This window comes from Tigriopus californicus, chromosome 12 (genome assembly GCF_007210705.1).
Source record: "Tigriopus californicus strain San Diego chromosome 12, Tcal_SD_v2.1, whole genome shotgun sequence".
In the NCBI taxonomy this organism is placed as follows: domain Eukaryota; kingdom Metazoa; phylum Arthropoda; class Copepoda; order Harpacticoida; family Harpacticidae; genus Tigriopus; species Tigriopus californicus.
The window spans coordinates 13928941-13939279 of NC_081451.1; the positions used below are offsets into that span (position 1 = coordinate 13928941).

Genomic DNA, 10339 nt, shown 5'->3' on the forward strand with positions numbered 1-10339 from the left:
CCGGCGACGCCCTCTCGTCCCCATCAGCGTCCTCGATGCTGCTCATGTTTTTTTTCAGGTTCTCTTGGACGAAGAGTCGTCGTTTCTTTGTGCATTCCTTTTACCAGACTGCAAATATCGACCGCTTGTGGCTCCCATGGGCTGGAAAGAGAGCAGTGATGTTTTCAGCCTTCGCACAGATCTTGCCCTTGAGGAACTGAAAAGAAAGAAATGGATCGTAAAAATAATTGACGATATATGTATACAGGCCGTCACTCTCCCAGAACTGTCCAGTAGCAAATTCGAGATCGGCCAGTCTTTAAAAGTTTGCCGGATTTGTCGTGTCCTTCTCAGGATTAAAGCCGGCCCTGCCAAACTATCAGCTTTGGACTTATACTCTACACCAAAGTTAGTTTCTGATCTGCGCTCCTTCCTCAGATTGGCCAATCAGTTTTGAGCATTTATGCTTTTATCAAGATGGGGGAATTGCTAAAAAATCATTGATATGGAGCTCGCACCCAGAACAGGAGGCTGAGTTCCGCCCTGTAAAAAAATGCTAACTTCCCCCTACCTTGTTCAACCCCTTGACCCGTCGCTTCAAACACAGCTGCTGACTGATGCGTCACGGCTACGTGGCTTCTGGTTCGCTTTGAACCAACGTGAGCTTTTCGTTGACAGCAAAGGGAAAATTCATTTAGTCCAATGTGGATCCTGTTTGTTGACTTCAGGCCAGAAAGACTATGCCACGATTGAACTCGAATTAAGCGCTGTCTGGTTCGCGATTCAAAAGTGTGTGTTTTACATTAGAGGAATGCCACAATTCGAAATAATCACGGGCCATCGACCATTGCTGGGACTCTTCGAAAACCCGCCGGCAGCCCTCAATAACAAAAATATCTTGGAAATTTGGGGGGAACGTACTAATGGCAAGATTTCGCTCTGAGTCATTCTGAGTCATTAGTTCAACTGAATTTGATAGGAGAGCAATAAAGCAATGCAAATCTAACAAGATTTTAAAGCACAAACCCATTTATTGTTGTTAAAAGCACGGCCAATTTTCAGTCCTGAGCTTCATTCTTTAGGATAAACGAAAACATAAAAACGGAAATATCTGTTAAGACTGACAAAAGGCTTCAAGTTTCTTTACTTGCCAAGAGAGATACGAAAATTGAATGCAGCTCTGGAGCGGAAAGAAGAACGAATAACGAAAATTTTGGACGTTACAATAACACTATTTTAAAATGTAATGGAATTAGAGTTCTTCTTTTTTTTAAGGAGCGAATCACTGTCACATCATTGCTATTGCCCTGAATACAAGATCTTGAAAACGTGGCCTCTGAAAAGTCGAGAAAATTCCACTTTATTGCCAATACACTCGTAAAGATTATTGTGCCTATATATCAAAATTGAGAGTCTGTGACAAGTCAGTCTTCGGATATTGTATCGGAGCATTTGCTTGGCTTCACTTCACCTCTGTTAGCTCTCATCGTTTCCAAAAGAGCGTAATATCGTTTTTGATATGATTGATTCTTGAACGGCTTGCGAACCTTGGGCATTAGGTTGCTTTTAAGAAAGGTAGATGGATCTTTGTGACCTGAAATAGACATCAAACGTTAGGGGTCTCTTTTACCAGCCTTTGCCAAGGGAGGTAAACTATGACACAAGCATAGTTTTTTCCATTCAGACGCTTGACATAGATCGGAGTGTGAGGAGCCAAATGTATTCAGTAGATTTTCAAAGTGAACAACTTGATTTATAGGGTTTCGTTTGTAAGAACATAAAGGGTACCCTCTCTCCATAAGTGCCTGTTCACTCGCTCATTTTGGGGAGGTTAGTTATGGGCCAACAAGCATTTCTCTGCGTTTGAAATCAATACATTTTCCTGCACTTGAAAGTAGTAGAAAACAGTTAAGTCTTGCAAAATACCGAAGGAGCTAGTACTGAAATCCTCATAATATATAAATTGAAAAGCTTCACTTCGTAAAATAATTCAAGGGTACTTGTAGCAATAGGAACGGACATGGCACGAACTTCCAGAAATATGGGCTGTGAACGGGCTTTCCGTCAAATCGGTCTGCTTTGGTCATAGCAACTCTGAGGCACTTTTCGAATTAAAACAACAACATAAGGAATGAAGATCTCTTCCATTAAATGTCGGCCATTCTTATTACAGTTACGTGTAAAGGGGGTTGTTTCAAGGTTACGTTGTCAAAAGCTTATGTAGCAGACCAAGAGCGCCGAAAATTTGAATTTCATATAGTGTTTACAATATAACTTTTGACATATCTCCAGAGTTCCCTAAGCATAGTTTTAGGCTCAAGCTTGACCAATTTCATCTTTTCAAAAGAATCTTGTGGTCGTATCAAGTGCTTATTTTGAATAGAGTGAACGGTTAGGAGATAGGTAAGAAGTGTTTGCTTTCGTTTGCAGTCCACATCTCTAGAAGTCCATGGACAAGGCAATTGGCAAAGCTAGGCCACTTTGTGACAACAATATTTCAGCATGTGCATACTTGAGCATGTAGGTATTGATCCAGTAGCAGGATTTAAGTCAGGCTTGGACAAGTGTTTGACTAAAGCTTTTGATCAACCTTTTATTCAAGGGCTAGCCCAGATCTGCCAACTCTAATTCGTTGTTCGATCAAATAATAAATGAAAATTAAGGTTAAGTGAAATGATTAAAATTTTCGTCTTGAACTGTTGGGTTTCTAATCCCACTGGCAATAAGGAAGTCCGCAAATACAATGAAATGAAAATATCGAAATTTTCTGATTTATGTGTTAAAAATTCTAGAGTGTTGAAATTAGGAAATTATTAATATGATAAACGGTGTGCGGTTTAGCCTCAAGTGATAGGAACTTCCTGCCTGTTTCCATTTATATACCTGTCAAATAGCTATAACAAAAAGTAACTTCAACCTAGCTCCACTGATGTCCACTGCTCGAATTTAAGGTCTTTTTGCATAATTACACGAATTTCATGAGCGAATTTACTAATCTTATCAAGGTCTACGTGACCACTTCATTTGATTTTACCCGCTAATTGTGAATTATCAGATTGTTACCCAAGCATAACTTGTATTAAACGAAAGTCAAGTGATTCAAGCGTGGCTCACTTTTAAGTTCAACATGATCGTTGCATTTAGCTGGATGGTAGATGTTTACCTTGTTTATCTGATGGTAACATTGACCTTTTGTTAATTGACACATTTGAGGTCATTTTCCTGGTCCTCAAATATTCGTTTTCTCTGCCGGACCCATCCTTAATCCAATTTTTTGGTCCACTTTTTCTAGGAGTCGTGGCAAAACGGTTTTGAAACCTTTGCTGTTGAACTGTTTGCCTTTGTCTTTGATCCACATCAACGGCTTTGACCAAAGGTCTTTTCTGCGGATATCTTCGATATTTAAGAGACCTGTCCTTTGAATATCTTCGTGTCTTTGGGTTGTGGGAACGATCCCCGTTCTTTTTTACTTCAGAAGCTTCCCTGCCGTTGCCTGTAGGTTCCAATGAACTGGCCTTCTTTCTAACCCTTGGTCTTTGTTTCAACTGGCTCGCATTTCGGATCCTCGAAAGGTTCCTTTTCTTCCCTTTTGGGTGCGGTTCCTTCTCCATTCCATTTGGAAAATTTGTGTTTGGATCCTCTTCAAGTGAGATCTGTTTCGCTTTATTTGGAGGGAGTGATTCTGAAGATTCGATATTTTTGGATGGTCCAAGTTGAGATGAGGACTCATCAATTCCAGAGGATTCATTTTTGCTAGGTAAAAAGGGAGATAAATACAGTTTTGTGACTGTAGTTTGCCTCGTCCACACTGGTAAACCTTACCTTAGGTTGCTTGAATGAACATTGTCAGGGTCTGAAACAGAGCATGATGAGTTATTAGGACATTGAAGTAGCAGCTGCACGATGTTATCAGCACAATTTTTGGGAGGTCATTGGGGTACTTTTAATTCAAAAGATGTACTAAACAACCAAGATAAAAGGCTCAATTAAAAAAAAATTCTAAGGTTTCAAAAAATCTATTGCGAAAAAAGAAAATTCTAAAATACGAAAAATATGTCGAAAACAGCTTTTTTGCTTCTAAAATTAGTTTTTTATGGATGTTAATGAGTGAAACGAGACAGTTTATTAAAATGCAATGCGACATGAACCATTCCTTTAATGGATGAAATAACTGAAACTTTAGTTTAATCCATAAGCCACTGAAGTTATGGACGTATCTTGATGACCAAGACAAGTCATCAGGGCTGCACCATTAGTCTTGTCATGTTGCAGGTTCGCCCTGTCCATAGCTGTTTTGAAGCTCAAGAAAACGCAATCTTCAACATTTGCTTGGCAGCCCTGACATCTTGACTAATAAATCGGACGAAAGTTACTACAGCCAGCCTAAAGGTAATTACGGTTTAATTGGCTTTTCGGTATGACTAGTCTTGGTCGAGGTACGTCCATGATTTTCGGTGGTTATGTTTACTCCTTTAACAAAGAACTATTAAGCCTCAAAAGTTCGAGAAAGCTCCCAAAATTTGAAGATAACCTCATCTTCCTTTCCTGCTTCAATGTCGCAATTGGGATGAAAAGTACAAAAAAGTATTTGTTTGTCCCAATCAAAATAGCATTAGGTTTTCTTATTTTCCCTTTCTTCAAATATACCTTAGGTGCTATATGCTAACGAGAAGAATCAATGACAAACCTTTCAATCGTTATCAAATGTTTCCCGTTGTTAACTGTTTCATCAAATGATTGTTCGTCCAGATTTAGATTTTTGATTAATGTGAAAATGTGTACGCTAAGGAAAGTTATCCCTTCCCAAGAGAACATTTTTCGTCCCAAAACATGATTCCATATTCCAAACAAGGCAAGCATGTGCTTAACCAGTAAAGGTATTTCACAAAGAATGGAAAGCTGAACAAAAAGGGCCTTACGCTGCGAGGAATATGGTTTACGTTCTGCACTTCAGAGGATGCTTTGTGAGTCAGCCTCGACTAAATGAATTGGGTCGATATCTCGTTTTTGAATTATAATGTGTTTGTGTTGTTTTTGGCTAATTATATCAAACTATTTTGCTTATTTAGAGGCCCAGGTCACATAATGTCGGGAGAGAAATCGCTTTCGTGGCTTGTCATTGAGCAATCTACTGTGCCTCTTCCCGTTTTGTTTGAGCAGTCTGACGTTGCAAATAAGGGCCCTTTTACGTAGATATGATGCTAATGCCGATTCTATTCTTACCCAAAATAGCAGATCTTGCCCCGTCTAATGAGGCAAATATGATCAGAGATATGAAAGCTAGTTCCACTTTCATGACTGCTGTTATGTTCATGAGTATTCTTCGCCTTTATAAAAATTTCCAAGTTGCCTATTACCCTCAAGGAATAATCATAAAATCATTACCAAGTTTCATTAAGTAAATCTTAATAGGGGTATACATTTAATGGAACCAATAAAGAGAACAATGCTTGGATAAATGATTGGTTATTGAACTTTTTACGAGGGTTCTACCATCAAATTTATATCTCTTCGATCATTAAAACGATTAAAACGTCGTTGATGGCTAGAGATCAACTTTGAATAAGTTATAATTATTGTACTGTACGTTGAGGAATCGATAAGATTAATTAATTGTCTTTTTGCAGAAAATTCATTAGCCCTCAACTGACGAATTGATTTCATTGGAACATTCATGCATGGTCAATGATTAAAGTAGATATACTCTCCCTCAATGAAAGCCCTTAACTCCATTAAGTGAAATATTTTGCACACAATTGCATAAGGTTAGACATATGAAGTAATCTTAATAGGAAAATCCCAAATGCAGTTGAATTTCTCAGTGAATGTAGTAACTGAATTTTTGGAAACGTGTTATTACAAATTATAATTGCATTTTCAGATGTCATACCAAGCAAATTTTGGCACATCCAGGAAATGTTTCAAAAGAAATTGACCACCAGGTTTTCATTGACATGAATTGGATTTTCAATCATAGGAATTAATGCAAATGTTAAATTTCGTCGCAGTCTGTTCGTAACATCTTCGAATCTATCTAAACAGACGTTTAGTGCGTAAAAGTATGAAAGTTATCAATCGTTATGATCATATGAAACCAATATATAATAGTCTGTTGTTTGTGATATTGGCTGATGTTGTTTTCACGGGGAGGAATGTTATCTACAGTAGATGCTTTTACCTAGGGTTGAGACAATGAACGGTCTGCTCAAGTTTATCCAGTATATATGTTGGAGTATTTGCACTAAATTCATCTAGGTTTGTCTACATCACCCTCATTCAACTACAATCGATCTAATCTATTGGTTTTCACAATTGATTATTTATTCCAAATAATTGTCAGTTCTAAGGCTGTACTTTACTCAAAGTTTACCCCCAGCTTAATATCTAAAATACATTTTCGATCTCACTAACATAAATATATATGGCATTTGATCAACGTTACAATGCTGTAGTTCCAAAATGGTAAACTAAATCTTTCCCTACTAGTATGCGGAATGGTAGACATCAAGATTGGACAGAGCCAGTCTGCTCTACATTGCAAAAGATATTATTTTGCAGTATCCTCGTAGAACGTATCGGAGCTCGGAGAGAAAAGAAGTGTTGGAAAGAGCTCTCCAGACACTTAGAGAAAAAACAAGCTGAGCTTTCGGTGCACGTGACATTTTAATTGGAAGTGAAATGAAAAAAGCTTCTAGTAGTAGCGCAAAATACTTGTCAAGGAGATCAAGTTGCGTGTTGGACCACCGTCTGTCCGAAAACCCCATTCAAAGAACAGTGAAGAAGAAATTGCTCCGAGTGGACAAAAAATGGGTAGCCTGTCAATTGAGGACCTGAGCTCAGCTTTTTTAAGCCAAGGAGTGACTCTCAGATCGAGAAATCATCCAACTGATGTAGCATAGTGCGGCCGATTCTCGATCTAAGATTCACTCCTTCGCTTTAAAAAATGGGCTCTGGCATGGAAAAAGGAGATGGAGCAAAAGAAACTGTAGATCAACAGCTTGAAGGAGAGGATATAAGCAATCACAACGCAATCTTGCACACTATGAAAACATTGACTGCCAAGTACGACAAAGACCAGATTATACGGCGAAGTTATGGGAAGATCAATTGTAACAGTTTTAAGTTTCATGTGGCAAAGCAACCGTGGGGAGAACTTGCGTACGGAAAAATCCAGATGAAGGCAGAAGAGTTAAACGAGCTATTGCTGAATGTCCTAAACAAGCACAAACCACTGAAATTTAGCAGGATAAAGCCAAAGAGATCGCCAAAACCAAGTACTTGGTTGAATAAAATGCGACGTGTCAGAGACAACGCCAGAATCAGGAATAAGAAAGGGAAGCTAAAGAACCTTCGAAAGCAATGCTATCGTCAAGCTCACATTGAAAGTATTTGTAACGTCAGAAAAAGGAATAAAAAAAAGTCCGCACGAGGTCTGGAAAGTTGTCAAGGAAAACACGGAGAGTGGCAAATAACGACGAACACAATCAAATCCAATGGACGGGTGTTCGACATCAGCGAGACTGCAGAACATTTCAATACATTCTTTCTCGCAAATGTTTAAAAGATTCAAAGGGTATTTGTGCCTCCACCCATGGATTTCCACGTAGACACTAGATGTCGTATGACCGACCACTGGGCTGGTAAAACAACACAATGCATGGTCTCATGGGAACCAGTTTATTGCACTGTTTAGCCAACCGAATGGTCGGTCGTCCGACATCCAGTGTCTAGAAATCTATGCTCCACAATAGTCTTGGGAGCTCAAGCTAGAGCTACGCGGCTCCGACTGTCTAACAATGACCTCGCAATCAAGGCTGTTGAAGAGTTAGTTCTTTAGGTTGGCGGTTAGTTACGCATATTCACATATACCCTCCACTATTCTCCACAAAAGAAAAGGAACTTGATTAAGACACCAAAATGAGAAAAAGGTGAGCATACTAGAAATTAGCAACAGAAGTGACAAAAGAATATACGAACGCTGGCGGGAACCAAGCAATCCCCCTCTAAAATAATAATTTCCCCACATCGAGATTGGTGTCTCGTTTGGTAAAGCATGCAGTGACATTAGACACATCATTGAAGAGTGGAACGTGTCAAGAAAAGAAGACGCGGTCGGACAAAAAAATCTTGTCACAAAATCGAACTCGTAATTTGGCTTTGATACGTTTACTACGCCGAGGTTGTGAGAAGGCTGGCGGCGTGGTCATCTTTTCCGGAGTTTCTATAGCAGTATTAGTGGGCGTCACTGACGGATTTGGTGCGAGACGGAGATATTTCCGATTTCGTCGGAAATTACCACCGGGTGTTGAGATAATACATGAGCGGCCGTTGGAGTGAAGTGAGAGTACAGTTCCACCCACAGACCAAGCATGATCGAGTGGAGATTGGAAATATACCCTGTCACCCGGTTGTAAAGAAGATAAGTTAGCTCCACCATGGGCTGTTATGGATGAGAGACGGCGTGATTCTCTGGCTGTATGAAATTCGATAGGCGTGGAGGTTGTATCTTGGCAAGCGGCTGGTAAAACTTCTCAAATTGCGACCAAAGAATCCAAGTGCCGGACTGTAACCATCCGTCCGAGGGGTGTTGTTTTTTCGCCACTCTAGGAGGGCTGAACGGAATGCAAGATATTTGTAATGGCATTTTTCGAGTAGGTGCTTCAAATTTTTCACAGCTGATTTGGCATGTCCGTTTTGATGTCCGTGGATGATATGGACTTGAAGTTGAATGATTATGTGTCTCACAAAATTCGGAGAAAGCTAGCCGGAACTGCGGCCCATTATCTGAGTGGATAAATTTTGGAAATCCATAGTCGCAGAACCATTTCATTAACACGTCACAGATCTCCGCTGCGGTGGTGGTCCTGAGGCAATCAATGAACGGATAACCACTGAAGCAATCCACCATGACGAGATAATTATGGCCATTACATTTAAAGAGACCAACCGCTACATATTCCATTGGATAGGTGGCCTCAAAGGATTGGATGGATTCGGCAGTTTGTGATGGTAGTAGTCTAATACAAGCCTTGCAATGTTTAACGATGTTGAGCAGATCGTTTTTCATAGACGGCCAATAGTATAACTGCCGAAGGCCTTGTTTATTCCCGAATGGGATCTATGAAGAAGCTTGAGGACCAAAGGTTGAGCAGGTTTAGGAAAACAAAGAGTCTATCGCTATAAAAGAAGTATGTCACCATCGAGGCGGATCTCGGGAAATATTTCACGGAATGGAGCAAGATCCGTCGAAAGGAATCCAGATTGATCGCAAGATATTAGGGTTGCGTACTCACTATCGAAGTTTTTAGCTATGATAGCCTAAGGTGGGTCAGCGACATCAATAGCAACGCAAACATCGAAGTCTAAGCCAGTAGACGGAGGAAAGAAGGGTGCACGACTTAGGGCACGTGCGAATAGATGGTCTTTTCCTGCCGACCACGACACTTGAAATGAATACAGCACTAGTTTTGAGATCCAGGATGTTCCCTCCAGTATGCGTTGGATTCTCATTGTGCTGACAAAGAAAACCAATAGATACCGCGTCCAGGAAAGCTCTGTCGTCAGGTGACCTGCCCTGTAGAGTGGTCCAATCAATTGATGGGTAGTTGAAATCACCAAAAATAACACAATATGTCCCACATGTCACTAGGAAATGGTTGAGATTTAGGCGTGATATTGCATCAGCGATGAGTAGGTCTCACCGTCGACGAGGAAGAAGCCATCAATCAGATGGACCCTGTGTCAAAGTACGATTTACAGAAGAGGAAATGGAGCACCAGATTCGTATTGAAAGATGATCCTCCACCCATCTTATCCGACAACCTGGCACGAGCCAAAGGAGTCGTGGTCAGTGTTGAACGGAGAACTACAAAAGAACATCGCGACCTGCTCAACAAGGCATATCCAGATATGAACGAAGAAGGCACGTCCGAAAGAGTTTCTGAGAACGAAATGTGGCCCCAGGATGGACGATTTATCTACACGCTGGAGACCCATCCTATTTTGAAAGCAAGCACTACCACAAAATGCAGAGTGGGTGTTACAGCGTCAAGTAAGAAAAAGCTTTCCAAAAGATCATTAAAAGACCTCCTCCACACAGTCCCGAACCTCCCACCGGACATCAACTACAACTTCGTTTTCGACTGAGATGGGTGGCAATGATCGCAGACAGATCCAAAATGTTCCTCTCAATCGGGCGCCATTCTGATCGCGATGCTCTACACTACGTTTGGTGTAACTTCGACCAATCTCGTCTGGCAGAAGTGTTGCAAATGATTGCCGTAACATTTGGAATAGATTCTTCATCACCGTTTCAAGCAATCTGGTGTCTCAACCGAACGGCTGAAATGCATCAAAAGGC

At 40.4% G+C, this 10339-nt stretch overlaps 1 protein-coding gene across 1 annotated transcript; it reads right to left on the minus strand.

Moving 5' to 3' along the window:
• Positions 1 to 999: 999 nt before the first annotated feature.
• On the minus strand, positions 1000 to 5502 carry LOC131891717 (uncharacterized). Its single transcript, XM_059241349.1, has 4 exons — positions 5203 to 5502; positions 3802 to 3832; positions 3143 to 3732; positions 1000 to 1573 (listed from the first exon to the last, which is right to left on the minus strand). The coding sequence occupies exons 1-4, from the start codon at positions 5291 to 5293 to the stop codon at positions 1404 to 1406; spliced, it is 882 nt and encodes a 293-aa protein (XP_059097332.1). The 5' UTR covers positions 5294 to 5502; the 3' UTR covers positions 1000 to 1403.
• Between the last annotated feature and the right edge of the window lie 4837 nt (positions 5503 to 10339).

What these genes read in the sequence shown, in the direction of transcription:
- LOC131891717 (XM_059241349.1), bottom strand. Translation starts at nt 5,293, where the DNA reads ATGAACATAACAGCAGTCATGAAAGTGGAACTAGCTTTCATATCTCTG. An exon ending in GGCAAGATCTGCTATTTTGG is followed by an intron (nt 3,833 to 5,202) that starts GTAAGAATAGAA and finishes GCTCTGTTTCAG; the next exon opens with ACCCTGACAATGTTCATTCA. An exon ending in GTTCATTCAAGCAACCTAAG is followed by an intron (nt 3,733 to 3,801) that starts GTAAGGTTTACC and finishes CTTTTTACCTAG; the next exon opens with CAAAAATGAATCCTCTGGAA.